Here is a 17,938-nt window from a genome sequence, read left to right as displayed (position 1 = left end):
ATTCTAGTGATATGATAGCAGGATAAAAGAAATACATCAGGTATCTGGGCATGAGCTATGTTAAGGCTGACATTTCTGTTGTCCCAGAAAAGTTGATTTTAGATTTCACAAAATACAGCACAGTGATTAGCACTAAACTCAGATTCATTTTGTGAAGAGCTTCTAGAGCGGCTTCAAACTAGAAACAAATGAAGCAAGTGATATCACAGAGCAGTCTCTCTCAATCCAGCCAAGCACAATCAGAAACAGTTAAGGCTTATGCTATAAGTACTGTCATTAACTGATTTTTGATTAATCAGCTATTCAGCTTTCAGGTGGCTTAAGTGTCCATTTGGATATATTTAATCAGAGAAATCAAAAGAGGGAAAACAATGTAGATTACAAGTTGTTTGAGGCATTCACCAATAACAAGAAACATTCTTTGATAATGGCTGTTATAAATGCAAATATTCACTGTCAGTTATCAGTATAACTATTAGCAAACTACAATAACCTAGAACTAATTTAGTAAGAATTGTAGCAGTGAAAATGAATGGAAATTTACAAAATTCAAAAGATTCGGGCATAAATAGATCACTAAAATTTAGATACTGAAAACATTAAAGGGACAAAGCAGCTAGAAGGACTGAGATACTTGGAGACTTGTGACTACTTGAAAGGAGATGCACTGAATGACAAGATTGAGGTGATAGGGCTCAGTTTGTTCCTGAAAGGTTTAGATGAATTATTTGAATGCTTTTTAACATACAGGTAATACTTCTGTGTACCACTACAAATCAGACAAGACAGTAGCATTTTGTGCTCTTGAACGGGTCTTGAACACACACTGTTCTCAAGAGGATTGCTGACTCCTTGTCTTTATCGTTAGTAAGTATTTAAGAGGAGAGATCCTGAAAAAAATTGTTTTGCTGACAGCACCTACAAATAATCTCTTACGAATGCTTTAGCGAGGAAGAAATTACCACATCATTTCTATCACTGCTTATTTTCTTCATACAGAAAATGTCCTTTTGCTGTATCACTTAAAACACTACTGAAAAGTTCTGGTAGCACTCAATTTGAATAATTCACAGCTCACTATTAAGATATCTGAGAGTACAAAAAGAATAAAGAGAAGAAATAGTGTGCACAGGAAATGCTTCATTCAGCTCACGTGAGGAAATATTGATGCACCTATCATATTATCAATTTTTATTTTTGTTTCCAGATGCAATTTTCAGTCACCTAATAGGTCACATTGATGATTCATGTTTCTTAATTTAGTAGTTATTCATTAATAATCAGGAAAATGCACAGAGAAAAAAAATGCCAACTCTTCTAAGACACTCAAAATAAAAAATACTTCCAACCAACCTGAAAGGATTAAGTGTCAGATGTATGACCTTTAAAAGTTCATATCAGACTGAAACAATTCAAAGTTTTGGAAACGCATCAAGAAATTTAATTTCAGAGGCTATAATACTAAGAAATGCCACTGTGGCGGCACTAAATACAGACCAACTGTCTAAAATCAAGAAAGCTAGTAGTAGTATTCATTACTAATTCAAGATCCTAGTCCATTACCTCAAATTCTAAAAGTGTAAACAGAACATCTTTGCATTTACTCTTTCATTATGCATTCCGCAATTAAATTTCAACTTGACCTTCAGATTGAAACCTACACCGACATGCCTGTTTAAAAGTATTATCTATTCTGAATTCCATGTGTTGTGAGCAGCAAATATAGTATCATACCTGAGAACATTTGAAGGTTATTGATGCTTTGTGATTTCCGCTTCCTAGGGCAGATGGACAGAATTGCACAGGTACTTCGGTGGTGGAATGAGGAGCAACAATTATCTGTACAAATGTAAGACAGAGGTCAATGAAAGGAGGGAAGGCCAAATTATTTTGAGTCAGTTTCTCTTTTGTGCTTTGTATTGACAGTGCTGATGTTTATGTAATTAATGTGTTCCACCAGATTCATTCTCTACTTTCAGCATACATTGGCTACTAAAGTAGCAAGTGTACTGCAGTAAACAATCTTAGTGGCAGTCACTGCACGTTCATTTATTTCCCAGAAACTGCAGAGGTGGTGTTACTGATTGCTCCAAGGTCATGGACAGCGGCTCTCACAAATACCAGTCGAACATGGCTTCAGTGTCTGAGCATACTGATGATGCTAAAAGGTTATCATATTGACCTCCAAAAACAAATTGCCCTATAGGGCAAATACATGTCAGGTTTCAATAAGCTAGTGCTTTGCCTCTCTTCCTCTTATCTTAATCTAAACTAATATTGGAAATGAAGTTTCTAGTTTTCTCTTCTTCTGAAGTACACTGAGTCCCAGTTGCATATGGAAAAGTAAAGTAGCTGAGTACAGTGGGGTCATAAATGTTTTGATGAACTAGTAAGAAGTGAAAGAATAGACTCATGAATAATAAAAATACTGTTGCACTGACATAACGATCAGTTACAATAACTGAATTCACAACATCTGTATCTATGTTTTGTAATAAAAACGTCCTGGGTTTTTGTTATCATGCATATGTTTAAATGTCTGTGAGTAAAAAGACATAACAGATGATCGATTTGAATGGTTATAAAATGAATATCGTTTACAACTAATAAAGGTCAAAACATCACCTCACAATGGCTAGCGCTGAAAAGCCCTTTCATAAAGGAAATGTCGTGCCTGGAAGAATAGGCCACCAAATAGCACTGAACATGAGTTACCAAAACAAGGGCTTCCACCAGCAGCCCCAACCCACTGCACGCACAGGCAGTAAGTAGAGCCATGATAGGGATACAGTTTATGGCCTCCTGAGGCTCCAGGGCTCCTGGACACTTTTATGGCTCCCAGGCCAAGCCAGGGCCCCTGGTGGGTGTAGCAGGGAGAAGTGTGCTCTCTTGCCCTGGGGCAGAAGCCCTTAATGAAGCCTCTGCTGCTCTTCCTCGCCACCTTGTAGCTCTCAGACAGTTCCAATACACTCAGGCAGTTCTAATTTCACAGTTTCCACAGCATGATAATCATTGTTTCTGGAACCATAAGCTTGTGCATCCCACAGACAGTACGATGCTCACTGCACTGGGCCCACTGCTACTCCACTGTCACAGCACCTGCACTTCCCATCTGCACAGCTCAGTGCCTCTGCATCGTCCACAATTTATAAAACCTCATATATCCAGTAGGTGGATGATAACTTTAAAGCACATCTGTCATCAGCAAACAACTGCCACCATCCTGTGACTGCCACTTCTGCAAATCTTCTCTGTTACCCCAAGAAACAGGCCTGAAGGAAAGACACTTTCCACAGTCCATCCCCATTTCCATCTGCCCAGGGTTCATTTAGAAGCTCATCATCTAACAGGAGACTGAACAGCTCATTAAAAAAAATAATAATAATAAAATAAAAATCAAAAACACATTGAAGTTAAATAACAATTTTTTTAAAAAAAAATTTTAAAGATAATCAGCATGTCATGTTCCATATAAAGCAGTTACAGGTTTCACTTGCAATTATTTATCAGTTTACAAGTAAGTAACAAAGCTGCTTCTAGTTACATGAAACTGTCGAGAGACTGAAAGATTTCAGATTTTTTTTAGACTTCATTAAGAACCTGAAAGTTCAGGAATACTTGAGGATAATTCATTTGGGTATCAGAAAAGAGTATCATTAATGATGTCAATACTTAAAATAAATGTGTTTAAATAAGAAATATTAGTCAAAATTAGGTTTTAGGCAATCTCTAGGAAATATAGATTTTTCTCTCACACTTTTTTTAACTTGGCTCATCTAACACAGCTCAACTTGAGACTGACAGCCCAGTCCATGGTTGTGTATCAGAAATGACATAACAAAAAATAAGAAATACTGAAAGTACTGAACTACACAGAATTCTAAAATGACTCTACTAATTCTCTTCACACATTTTCTATTGGACAATCCCATCTTTCAACCGTTGTTCAAATAATTTGTTCTAATGGTTGTGTTTCATCTAAGGATCCCTCAAACCAGCTTAGCCTCAGAATGCTTATGTTTAAATGAAAGCATGGTTTAGAAAAACAGAAATTTGAATAATTAAGATAGGAAACTATTGAGTTTCACAAAGAGGTAGAAATAGAACTAAAAGTAAAAAGACACATTCTGTGACCTATTTATGATTACTATGAACCAATATCTGAAACACAGGTCACAGTTTATAAGAACAAGAAGTAATCTTTGGGAATCTAGAATAGACAAGGCTATCCTAAACCTACCATACGACACATTCAGGGGAAGAAACAGGTACTTAAACCCCACCCTCCACCTTCAACATAAAAATTGAAAGAACTTTCAATAGCTCTCCAAATATGGGCCTGCAATGGAATAAAATAAGGTAAAATGACAGATACACAGAATGAATATTAGGCAGTTGCTTAGAGTGTATTGTCCAAAACTATCCTTTAACTGGAAGAAAAACTAACTCAAAAAGAACATTTCAAAAATTCAATGCATAAACTACACAGGTCACCCCAAAAGTAATATCTCTTATTTATTTCCATGGAAAGTAAAACTGATAAAAGAGCACATTAACACTATTTGATAGTGCAAATTCTCAGCTATAAAACTCTATTTTTCAATGCAGTCACCATGAGCTATGCATTTTTGCCAGCCACGAGCAAGTGTCTACATGACATACTTGTAAAAATGTTCACCCAGTGTTGCTGGCACAAATGCTGAAACATGCCATCATTGAGCCCACATGCACTGTTCAGTCTTCATCAACGTTCAGCAAGCATTAATGAATGTCAGTGGGTGCCATTTTTTTCCACGTGGAGGAATTCAACAACACACCATTGCTTCACATACGCTTCTATGTCAGACATCATTGTGTCTGCTGCCATCTCTAATTCGGCAACAAAATGTAATGAGATATCGGTGGGAAGGTTCAACCTTTACTGCCATACCACCACCATCTGCCTCTAAGGCAGTGGGACAACATCATAAAATAGGAGACATTACTTTCAGAGCAGCCCTTATGTATTTATTACTGAATATACTATTAGAAAGTAAAGGAAAAAAAATTGCTGCTGTTAGTGTTGAATGTCTTTTCCTAAACAATGCAATGCAGTTACTGGTGATATGCAAATCTCTAGTAATAAATTAGGAAACCTGAACAGAGGATATATTACTTTTTAATTTCCTGGACAAGGTCACATGCAATCCACATGAATCAAAAGTCACTATAATTAAATCTACTCCACTTCTTAGGCTAGTGACCTAAATATGACATGTACAGTTCTCCTAGATGATTAATATAGTTTTCATCCATTATGTTTCTTAGTCATTACTTCCTATGTCAAATGATGAAATGATTATTAATACCACACGTCAAGACTGATATAATATTTGAAAATGTTAATGATCATAACATAAGAGATGGAGTAAAATACGCACTTCACATACTATGCATGCAAAACATATGCAATTCAATAAGTATGATTCTCTTCAGCTGTTGTCTTTAAGGCTACTATATTTGACACTAAAAGCTGTTCATTTTCCAAAAGCCAAAAACATACATATTATGGCTTTAGTGTATCACTCTCCTTTTTCTAAAAAAAATCAATTTACTACCTTCCCAGCTTTATTTTAGGACATTATTACAATATCAACGTCTGATTCCTCTGACCCTTATATCAGTTTGCACAAAAGTACCTGGTGTATTTATTGCCTGTATCATTTTTATTTATAGATAGAATACTTATGTCTAAAACAGATATAATTGCCATTTCTTTCCTTCCACAGAAAGTTCCTTCAGTTTCCTTTTTTCTCAATAAATGTTCTATATTCTTATGCTAGTAAGAGGTTTCCCATATTCCTTTGCACTAGAGTTTTCACACCTGTTTTTCCTTTTCTCATCTCCTCATCAAACAAAAGGACATAAAGTTAATATTCAGGGAGTTCTCTGAAAGACCTTTTTCTTTCCTTGGCTTATTCATTACTACACATGGTTTTTCTTTCTGGGAGATAAGTAGTTTGCAACATGAACACAATGTATATCATTCAGAAAAATCAGTTTGTGTTGCTCTAAAGATGTAGCCTTCTGACATCCTTTATAAAATTGCAAAGATGTCTTAAACTGTCTCTGATAACAAATACATATTTTTATTTCATCATAATACTTATTCTATGATTTAAATAGCAATGCCATATACACAAAAAAATTACTGGTTACTATTAAGCAGTAACCAATTGCAGTAATTAATGTTATAAATTCAGGGTCCCAACCACCTAGCACTCTAGCCAAATTCAAAGAAAATATGAAAATTCAGTCCATCCATACAATTCTCAGTTACTCCTTTCAAGGTCAAAGATACAACTTATCCAACATTAGTATTTTACCTTCTCATCTAAATATTTATCTAGTTATCCTGTTATAATACAGCTGCTTTGTTTACAATATCTCCTTCAAATGTTTTCTGGATATCAATAGCCAATGCAGCCCTCCGTAAATCCATACCACAAAGCATTAAAAAAAAAAAAACAAAAACCACACAACTTTTTTTCCTTTTTATATTAGCTTTCATCTTTAAAGAACAAAATCCATAGAATACATGTCTGTAATATCTCTAATCTTTGAGATTATCCTGTGTGTTCCTTCTACAGTATGGGTATGATAAACAGTTCAATGCCTTTTTACCAGAAACTTTTCTAAAATTACTTTTGTAAAATCTTCTCAGTTGCCTTTTATTTATTTTTTTTTTCAGTCTACTTACAGGATGCTTTGGATCGGTCTCAGTTGAAAAATTGCTAGGATTGCTGTTAGCAATTTCTAGTTTCAGAGTTTCATGTGTAGGATTAAAAAGAGGTATGTAGAGATGAACCCACCTGGAAAAAATACATGTATACAATGGCTATTAATAATTACAAACCTTCTGCTTCATTCTATTATTAATTAACCTCTTTTTTTTTTTTTTTAATAAGTTCCTTTAAAACTAAGAATTATCCTTTATTGCAATAGTATTTCACCACTAGTGCAGACACGTACTTAATATCATAAATGATTAATCACAGTAAAACTACTCTAATTCTTGGCGATCATTAAGGGCTGAAGTTGTTCTCACTCAACTTCAGTTTCCAGGAATTTGAATTAAGTTAGTTGATTAAAGGGGCTGTCTTGCTTCTTCAGTGCTTAGCTGGAAGAAAAACATTTTCAGAAACAAATGGTATCAACCTAATGTAGGTCAGTAAGATGTGAGATCACTTTTCTTTGACTACAGTAGCAACTCAGATTTCATATCTTGAAATTGATGCCTAACTTCTAGATAGAAGGGTGATTAAATGAATCACACTGCCTCTGGTACCTTCCCATTTATTTCTAAGCCCTAATTTGCACATTCATTTATAACTATTCTTTCTTAATTTCTATACATCTAACTTTGGATTCAAACATTTTAATCAAATAGTTAATTTAGAATGCCAAGGCTACCAAGAAAAAAAAAGGCTCCAAAAAGGAAAATCATTTGAAGTATGCCTTATTATTAAATAGTCTATACATGGACTCAGTCTGCTTCATAAAAAATGCTCTGCAAAGAAATTAAAAGATAATCAAATAACGATACCTATCTCACCTTCTGATCTAAGCGATGGCTTACATGAGAATCTTATAATTAAGTGGTTCAGTCAATGGCTTGTGATTTACAGCCATTAGGCAGTCATCACTTTTGGTCATCATTTAACACAGATCTCAAAAAAAATAAACCTCTATTTGAATGGAGGTGCTAATTGCTGTCCTCTCTTCTTCTGTATTGAATCAAAATCCATTTCATTTCATACAGTTGTTGAACTGATCATTACAGCATAATTATATATCAATTATACATGTAGATTATGTATTTTAATGAATTATGTGGCAGTTCACAACGATTGCAGTAAGCTGACTGTGTTAATATTATGTTTTGAATCAGCTGGCATTCTATCTAGTAGGTGGTCCTTCATTTTCTAATAAGGAAAGAAACCAACACAAAATATTCAAATAGGGTGCACAATTAATATATATATTAATTAATATATATTAATTTATATATAAAAATTATTATATTATATTATATTATATATAAATATGACCATAAATCACATTCTGGTTATAAAACCAAGGGAGGTACAAAAGAGATTCAAGGTGAATCAGTGAAAACAGTAAACAAAAATTTGAAAAATGAAATACATATATTGGTTTCGTGGTAATTTATCTGGCTAATGGATATTCCCTCTAGCTATGGCGGGTCAACTGCCAGATTGCTCCACATATTTATCCTCTGGAATAAATGACTCAGTTAATCATAGGCAAATCAGGAAAAGAAAAATACATATACATATATTTATATAAACAACATTCAGAAATGAAGACATTTCAGCCAAGAATTATAAATGTAATTTCAGTTCCTCAAGCTTCTTGTCTGCAGGTGGGCTTCTTCCAATATATGAAGTGATGCATTGGTGCCTGTGGGATTATTGACAACTTTAAGACATGGATGCTTAGCAGCTGAGTGGCAGATTTGTTTTTGTCTACACTATCAAAATGTTGTATCAGGAAGGGCTCAAAAACAGAGAGTACAGAAAAGTCAGGAAGCAGTCAGAAAAGAACTTGATATTCACCTGTAATTTCCCATATTCATCTATAGCTTTTACTTTTTTGTGTGGTCTCTTTTGTAAGCAATATTTAATTTGCAAAAAGTAAATCTATGTTGCAATATCTGAGATTATCGTCAGCAACTGTTTGACTAGTAGAGGTTCTCCAAGTAATCAAAACTATAAGAACCCCTTCCACTCCACACATTGAACACAGTGGTTATGCTAATTCTAGCATAAGTTGTTGCACAACACACTAAAGAACTTAATTTAACTGATTGTCGTCTTCAATTACTCCTCTTTGTAGACTGTAACAAAACGAATAAATGAAGATTGAAAAAATCAAGCAGAGGATTTACTTGCTTAAAATCATATGCTAAGGACATGCTAAATGTAACGTGATAGAAACAAAACCCATATTATGTTATCTGAAAAAGGACTAAAAGATAAAATCTAGATATTTTCTTTTCTCCTTCAAAAAATGATTAGAAATTGATAGTAAGGGTCATAGTTCTTTACTTCTAATTAAGTTCCAAGTGATGTTTCAAGGGCACTTATTAATTTTTTCAGATAGATAACAAAAAGAATACAGTGAGCACATAAAGAAAAATAACCCAAACCATTATTCTTAAAAGGGTATTTAGATATGATAATGCTCCTTCAGTATTGAGGAAAAAGTAGCAGAATCAAAATCCTTTAAAGTAGAAGAAATCTCCACCAACCAGAAGGGTTTCAAGCATTTTATGAAATTTATTATTCACAGTCTGTGTCTTCAGAAGCATGGCAACGAAGTAAACTCACCCAAAACAAAACAAATGGATATCTTTGTTAAGCAGACAATGTAGAAAGTTCTAGTTTATTTTGAACCAAATGTACTACAGAACTTAGCTTCTGCCCATATTGCTTTTACCTATTCAGCATGCATTAATGCAGCCAATTTACTTGGATAATCTTATCAGCACTCAGTTTATCCTTTCAGCAAGTAGAGAAAATCACAGTAATTTGAGTGGAACATTATTGCCATGATGAAATGTCATTGTTCACTATTTTCCACTTCAAAAAGCAAAAAATGTGCTGATGATACCATAGAAGTAAATTTCTGAAATGAGGAGACCAAAGAAGGAATTAACAAAAAAGTCAAAACATCACGAAATGAAGAATATGATAGATGATAGAAACAAAAGAAGGCTTGCCATTTTTGTTTTACTGTTTCATAATATGTATATAAAAACATACACAAAAAGACTGCTGCTTGTGTGCTTTTATATGTGACTGTTATTGCTGCCATTAATAATCAAAGCAACCTTTTGGGCTTGCAATTCTACCCTGGTTTGCATCAAGAGAAGCGTACCCCTCTACTCTGCTCTCGTGAGAGTACCTGGAGTACTGAAACCAGTTTGGGAGCCCCCAGCACAAGAAGGACATGGAGCTGTTGAAGCAGGTCAAGAGGAGGGCCAAAAAGATGATCAAAGGGCTGGAGCACCTCCACTGTGGGGACAGCCTGAGGGAGCTGGGACTTCAGCCTGGAGAAGAGAAGGCTCTGGAGAGACCTTATAGCGGCATACCAGTACCTGAGGGGGACCTACAGGAAAGCTGGGGAGGAACTCTTTGTAAGAGCACTTAGCAACAGGACAAGGAGAAATGGCTTTTAACTGGAAGAGGGTAGATTTAGACTAGATATTAGGAAGAAATTATTTACTGTGAGGGTGGTGAGACACTGGAACAGGTTGCCCAGAGCAACTGCAGATTTCCCTACCTTGGAAGCATTCAAGGCCAAGCTGGATGGGGTTTTGTGCAACCTGGTCTCTGGGAGGTGTCCCTGCCTACAACAGAGGGGTTGGAGTAGGTGATCTTAAAGGTCCCTTCTAACCCAAACCATTTTATGATTCTATAAACAAGAATTTCTTTGCTCTTCCACTGCTGTCTGCCTATGACAAATTGACATGAGTTAATTTATAAGTATAGGATTTACAACATATATCTATTTGTTAAGTTGAAAGAAATATTCTTTGAAAAAATAAAACATGAAATTCAGTGATTTTTATATGATATTTCCAGCAAGCAAGTGTTGTATTTAATGGAACCAACCCCTTCCAACACATATTTTGTTTGGAGTAGTAAATGATAACTTGCCACTTTTGGTGAGACTACTTGTGCATGCAGTTCACAGGTAGGGCATATTAAAGAAAATTATGAATGCCTGCTAAAATGAAAGGATGATAAGTTAGTTCAAATTCCTAACATTTTTAGCCTATGTAGTAGAGAAAAAATTTGATTTCTACTCTAGTAAGCCCAGAATAGGAGATAGACAGCCCTAGTGATTTTCTAAGAAAAACATAAAAAATAATTGCCAGTTAGTTCTGGTTTTTGTATCATATACAAACAAAGGATTAATTAAAGTTGAAATTTCTGTAATTCATTATCTTCATGCAATCTAATAAAAAAAGTTCTCAGATCTGTGAATTAAATGAACTTATCAAAATATATGACCTGCAGTAATTTTTTTATTTCATTCATTTTATATATTCACTCACAAAAATGTAGTCAGGTAAAATTTCATTTTGTATTTTAGGAGGAGGTTTAGATTAGGTGTCAGAAAGAATTTCTTCGCAGAGAGGTTGGTTAGGCATTGGAACAGGCCACCCAGAGAAGTGGCTGTGTCACCACCCATGGAGGTGCTGTGTAGTCATGACACTTAGGGACGTGGCTTAGTGGTGGAGTTGATAGTGTTACATCATGGTTGGACTTGATGATCTTTAGAGTCTTTGCTAATCCAGGTGATTTTGATTCCATATATGAAAATTATCTGCAAAATACCATGATACATACACAGCACTACTGTGGCTTTTTCATGTATACTCTTCACGTGTCTTCCATGACTTATTCAAACAGGTGACCAGGTTAAACATAATGAACTACATACTTACTTTCCGAGCTCACATACTATCTCAGGTAGATCAGTTGGTAATGGTTTCTCTACAGTCAACTTCAATGCATACCAAAACTCTCCAACCACATCTGATTGGAATATGACACTAAAAACAGATACATAAGATTGATGTCACAAAGCTTTTGTACAGACAAATAAAAATGCAGAGACGAAAAACACAGGAAAAAGTAACAAATTCAACCTAGTGAATTCTTTCATCAGTAGTTTTCTCATAATGCTACTTATCAGTATAGGAATTCATCTATCAATAACCAATTATATTCCCAATTTCTGATGCAAGAAGAAGTCTTCTTCATCTTTCACAACTTTATAAAAAAGAAAACTATGCTAAGGTATAACTCAAAAAATTTGAACTTCTAACTTACAAAAGCAAGCTTTGATTTCCTCTTAATGCTAGAGTGTTTTCTTTTTGCCATTTTGAATTAAAAAAAAAAAAAATCGAAACAGTATTCATTCATTTTAATTTTTCATCTAGTGATGAAAACTGAGAAATAGATACAGATGCATTTACATGAACACAAAAAAGAGAGATGCTTCTAAGGAATATTCAACATACTGTTTTTGTATACAATCACATGTGGTGATGACTAAGAGTTGTAGGTGAGATACATATAGCAGTATGTTTCTGTGACAATCATTCTAATGTACTCCTTACCTACTGCATAGTGTTTTTATTGGGGTGGTTTGGTTTTTTTTGGTTTTTTTTTTCCCTTTTTGGAGTAGGAGCCATAATAAAATTAAAGTAAAGCATTGTAAGTATTATTAAAACTATACACTGTGCAAATTCACAATACACTAAGGACCAGTTTACTTGTTCTAAATGAGAGAGAATGGTGCCTATTTCACAAATGTGAATTTCCAGACTGTCCTCTGTACCAAGCAGAGACTTTAAAGGGAGCATAAACCAGCTTAGAAAAGTATCATCCAGTTGTAAAGGTACAGCTGCCAGAAATACTTCTGCAACATTCTTCTTCCCAGATGGTACCACAGCAAGGGAAACAGAACACATTTATGGAAAAGAAAGATCACAGTATGGCTGTACATAAAGTAAAAGCTCCTTGGGAGCTATTACAAGTACAAAATAACATAATTGCATTGAATATGTAGCTGTGTGCTTTATGTCATCTTTGCACATATTTCCGTTAGTCTCACCCTACCAATCAACTGACATCTATCCCGAAGTTTCATCAGCTTAAACAGATTTTTATGGTATTATTTGGAAATACTACCATATATATAACTTGAAAAATACTGGAAATAATGCATGGCATGAAAAACAGGTGTCTAGTCTAATTTGCACCTTCAGAATACTTTTATTTCTACAACTCTGCTCAGGAGAAAAAAAAAGGAAAAAACAAGACTATAGAGATAACAGTAGTCATTTCTATAAACTGGTATTGCTTGAAAACTGTATTGTGCAATGATATCTGCCATTATTCTGGTCTTTGGAAAAATCAATAGACTCAAACTGAACAAAGACTTTGAAACACATGTGTTTTGGCTCTCAGGATATTAGGACTCTAATCGTCAGTCATCTGTCTCCCTCTGCAAAGACTCTGCTCCCATCCAGCAATGCCTATATTTTTGCTAATTGGTTGATATAACTGGAAAGTATGGGACTGTTTTTCTGTCAGCTCTTTAAATAGTAGGCAAATTCCAGGAAAATTAGTGCTCTCCAGCTACTTGCTGAACTGGTTTAGATGAAACTAAAACCAAGCTGTCATCTGTCTTTGTATTCATAATTATCACTCTACCCAGCCTCTTCTGGATTTCTAATGTAATTAAGCAGTTTTAATTTAAAACCTTTCCATATTCATTAAGTACATCACTTGTAATTAATGGAAAATTTTGAAGCTAAGTGGATTTATGTAAAAACTGTTAAAAGAGTTCTTAACCTGTCTTTAGTTGTGTTGTTACAATTCAGTTCCTTCTGATAAGTAAAATGAAATCATGTTCATCAACATATTGAGCTTATAAAATTACAAAAATCAACAAGTTGTCTAAAGATCTCAGAGGTGAACTCTAATATTAAGTAAATATTCAAATCATTGTTCACTGAATTCTGTTGAAATAGAGTAAGTAGGAGTTATTCCATATTCAGATTTTCCTCCCAGAGGACGGCTGTTTATATGTATACTAAACATTTAAAGTTAGACACATTTTTAATTTCATCTGCTACAACTTTTTTTAGGGTGATATCTACACCAAAGGCCCAAATGATATCATATCAATTCACTTATTAGTACAAGAGGTACAACTACCACAAGTTTCAAAACTCCATAACTTACCTTTCATGTGAAGTGCCAACAACAGCTGGGGAAAACTCTACTTGATAAAAATGTAATTGTTTTGGCAAAAGTGTGAAAGTTTTTTGTCCAGAAAGAGACTGACTCTTCAGCACTACATTCAACTCAAGAACTTCATCTGCAGGATTAGTGACAGGAATATGAATTCCAACAGTATCCTAGGAAGAAAAAATAAAAATAAACAAGTAATTAAAAAAAAAAAGTAAAAACATTTTAAGACCCACACAAAATGAATTTTGAGGGATTACACAAAGATGTCTCTCAAACAAATACAGGATACACACATGATTTATATATACATGATTTGCACTTATGCAAAAACACACTACACTTTTGTTACATGTCTGAACTAACCCAAAAAAAAGAAGTTACAGTAAGACTCAATTCAGTCAATCTTCCAATTTCCTCTTTAATTACATAAATAAGGAAAAGTTCAAGTCTTTCTACAGTCTGCATCAACATCCTTGCTCAAGCAGGGTCTCCTGGACTGTGTCCAGGTAGCTTCTGAATATCTCCAGAGATGGAGGCTACAACCTTTCTGGGCAGTACACAGCAATGCTCAGTCACTCTCACAGTAAAAAGGCTTTTATTTCATATTCAGGCAGAAGCAGTTATTACAAAATATGGGAGTCAGTATGGCCTGATAAGGTAAACGCACACAGATTTTTTACATAGAGCATCTTTAAGATGGACAGTAATTAGGCAGAAGCAGCTCAGTCCACATACATCCACCAACTGCTTTTGAAACTGCTATATTTCCATTGTTTCCAGTGATTCCTTTCTCCCTTCCCTTCTCTGAAGTAACAACATAAATCCATCCTATGAAACCTATTGTATGTAAATAGTAACATACCTTAATACTGCAAGCAAGAAAAAATATATTAATGAAGGAAGTTTAGTGTCACAATTCAAGATATGTTCCTGATGTTGTATAAAATACACAGAATCCCAAACTAAATATATGTGTATACTTTTATGCATCTCTATTTCTATTGCCATTTTGGTCTATTTAATTGTTCTAATCAAGATTATTTCAAAATGTAGATTTTATATTGTTAGGGTGGGGGTTTTTTTTGTTTGTTTGTTTGGTTTTGTTTTTTGTTTTTTTGTTCTTTTTTGTATTTTAAATATACCGTGATTAGGTTCTCACAGCAAAAATTTGCCATATGTACCAATTGAAAAGTAAATAATTAGAACTGCTATATGGAAGGAGAAAAAGGCACAAGTAAAATTACTAATATAAAAAAAAAAAATTGAGCATGAAATACTTTACAACCCCTCACACAGCTTTAAGCCTGCATATGATTTGGTGAATTCCCATATATTTACATTTATAGAAAACGACTGCAGAAACACACACAAAATACATTCAATATTCTACAGATGATAAGATTACACTAAGTTTAAATCCTCCGAGTGCCTTGAATAAGTATGATGGGATTTAAATTTTTAATAAAATATTTTAAAGCTCAGATTAACAGTTTTTACCGTTGCAAACAAAATTCTAAATGTATCTACCATTTTATTCCTAAAGGGTTCATAGCAATTTTATAGTAAAACACTTGTACCTTGTTGAAAAATTACCATGAGAAAGGACATATAGAACTAAAACATACTAAGAATTCTAGCTTCTTAGTCAAAGGAGATACTTATTGCTAAACTGGTCTTAGTGGAAAGCAGCTTTCACTTGCCATTGTCAAATGAATTCCCAAGAAATAGATTTTCTGGAATTTCCTGGGAAATTTGCTTGAAATTCCAGTAAGTATTTCAATAATCTGTTAATTGTATGGATGGTGATAAGAGTACACACGTATGTATCAACAGAGCATGTACATAGTGTATATTTCCAGGGCTTAATTGATTCTTCCAAATCCTTGTTATGGATGTATACCAGTACATTAAATCACAAAATATCCATCCAATGGCCGATAGTATTCTTTTTCATGAAAAGACCTTATACCAGAAGAAATGTGAAGTAGCCATAACATAGGCAGTTCCCAAAGTGGAAACCATGAGGTGAAAGTATTTCCCAGGCTATTGCCACAGAAGAAAATATTTGTAGATAAGTGATTAGAATATTATTTTGACAAGGCTGGGGAGATGAAGCAGAAGAACTTTACTAGTCCAAATCCTCACTCTTTTAGACTGACAAAAACCAAGCATATTCTTTCTCTTGGCTGTCCCTCATGACAAGCAGGAATGTTGCTTATTCAAAGATTGAACTTCCAAAACTGGCAGCAACAATGAAAAAATAGCTATCAATGTCATCATCAGCATATCTGTAACTTACTATGAGGAAGTTAAGATAGAGTTCCCTTTTCCTACAACCTTAAATTGACACTTAATTTCTACTTGATTCCCTTTCTCGGAACAAAAGAAGCTCAAAAGGTGCCTCAGCACTGTTAATGTCAGAGTTTCTGTGCTCTACTGAAAAAAATTTAACCCAAATTTTTGAATTAGTTGTAGAAATCAGAAGAGGCTCTTGGATTGCTTGTACAATATGCCTCGAGTGCACATCTCTCCTCTCCACTGCTCATCCCCTCCACAAAATCTTCTAATCCAGATCCACATTTCTACTCTCCATTTGATACTTCTCCCACTGATCATTCAGACCAATGGAAGACCTTAGCCTCCTATGCTGGAAGAGCTGAGTTCTTCAGTTTCCTACTGACTTGTAGGTTAATGGAATGGATCTTCATCAAGTGAATCACCTAACTTGCCATATGCCTACATTAATTTTTTTTCCCCTCTCTGTGATGTAAACTGGTTGCCAAGACAACCCTCTTTTTTCCTTGTATGTTGACAGACATCAACATTATCATGCTTCTGTGTTTTCGTTTTTTATTTCGCATATTTTGCCTTAAAAAATATCAGTTTGCAAAAAGGCACAAACTGTTTATCAACAGCAACAAAAAAATTTAACCACCTGAAGTGCAGAAGTAAGCATCTTATGTAAATTATGTATTGTTTTGAATCCATTCTTATCACAACTGCAGTACAAGAAATTAACTAGAAGGGAAAAAAAAAAACCAAACTATGCATAAGACATCTAACATTAGAAGTTAATACCATAATTGGTGTTACTGGTCAGAAAGGAAGCAGATGAGGCTTAACAGGAACAAGAGCAGAGTTTTGTACCTAGGGAGGAACAACTGCATGCACCAATGTAGGCTGGGGGTTGAGCTGCTGGAGAGGAGCTCTGCAGAGAAGGACCTGGGTGTTCTGGTGGACTGCAGGTTGGCCATGAGCCAGCAGTGTGCCCTTGTGGCCAAAAAGGCCAATGGCATCCTGGGGTGCATTAAAAAAAGCATGGCCAGCAGGTCGAGGAAGGTGATCCTCCCCCTCTGCTCTGCCCTGGTGAGGCCTCATCTGGAGTACTGCGTGCAGTTCTGGGCTCCCCAGTACAAAAGAGACAGGGATCTCTTGAAAAGAGTCCAGCGGAGGGCCGCAAAGATGGTGAAGGGCCTGGAGTACCTCTATTACAAGGAAAGGATGAATGACCTGGGTCTGTTCAGCCTCGAGAAAAGGTGGCTCAGAGGGGATCTGATCAATGTCTATAAATATCTAAAGTGCAAGCGGCAAATGGACAAGGCCAGACTGTTTTCAGTGGTGCATGGCAGTAGGACAAGAGGAAACATCCACAAACTGAAGCACTGGATGTTCTGCACAAACGTACGTAAGAACTTCTTCACAGTGAGGTGACGGAGCACTGGAACAGGCTGCCCAGGGAGGTTGTGGATTCTCCTTCTCTGGAGACGTTCAAGACCTGCCTGGATGCCTACCTGTGCAGCCTGGTCTAGGGAGCCTGGTTTGTTAGGGGGCTTGGACAAGATAATCTCTAGTTTTCCCTTCCAGTCCCTATAATTCTGTGATTCTGTGATTCTGTAATGAGTTCCAGGTGTAAATTTGCATATAAATTTACATGTTAAAGTCACACTAAATTGAATTTCTGATAGCTGAAATGGGCATTAAGTGTCTAAGTGATAATGCACTAAAACAGATTACAGAGACTATTAGTTCATAAATTATTGCAATAAGTGAACCCTCATAGACTACAAGATTCTACACCATTATCCTCTTAATAGAGACTA

The 17,938-nt window shown here is 35.1% G+C and overlaps 1 protein-coding gene across 1 annotated transcript in view; it reads right to left on the bottom strand.

Annotated features, from left to right (window-relative positions):
• CFAP47 (cilia and flagella associated protein 47) overlaps positions 1-17,938 on the bottom strand; it is a 259,426-nt gene that overhangs the window by 60,925 nt on the left and 180,563 nt on the right. Inside the window, 4 exon segments of the mRNA XM_042809679.1 lie at positions 1,735-1,839; positions 6,740-6,851; positions 11,519-11,626; positions 13,830-14,005. Coding sequence (XP_042665613.1) covers positions 1,735-1,839; positions 6,740-6,851; positions 11,519-11,626; positions 13,830-14,005 — 501 coding nt within the window.

This window comes from Centrocercus urophasianus, unplaced genomic scaffold (assembly GCF_019232065.1).
Source record: "Centrocercus urophasianus isolate 14NV4802_14NV808 unplaced genomic scaffold, USGS_Curo_1.0 seq_12, whole genome shotgun sequence".
NCBI lineage: Eukaryota > Metazoa > Chordata > Aves > Galliformes > Phasianidae > Centrocercus > Centrocercus urophasianus.
This window is presented reverse-complemented; position numbering and strand designations above follow the sequence as displayed.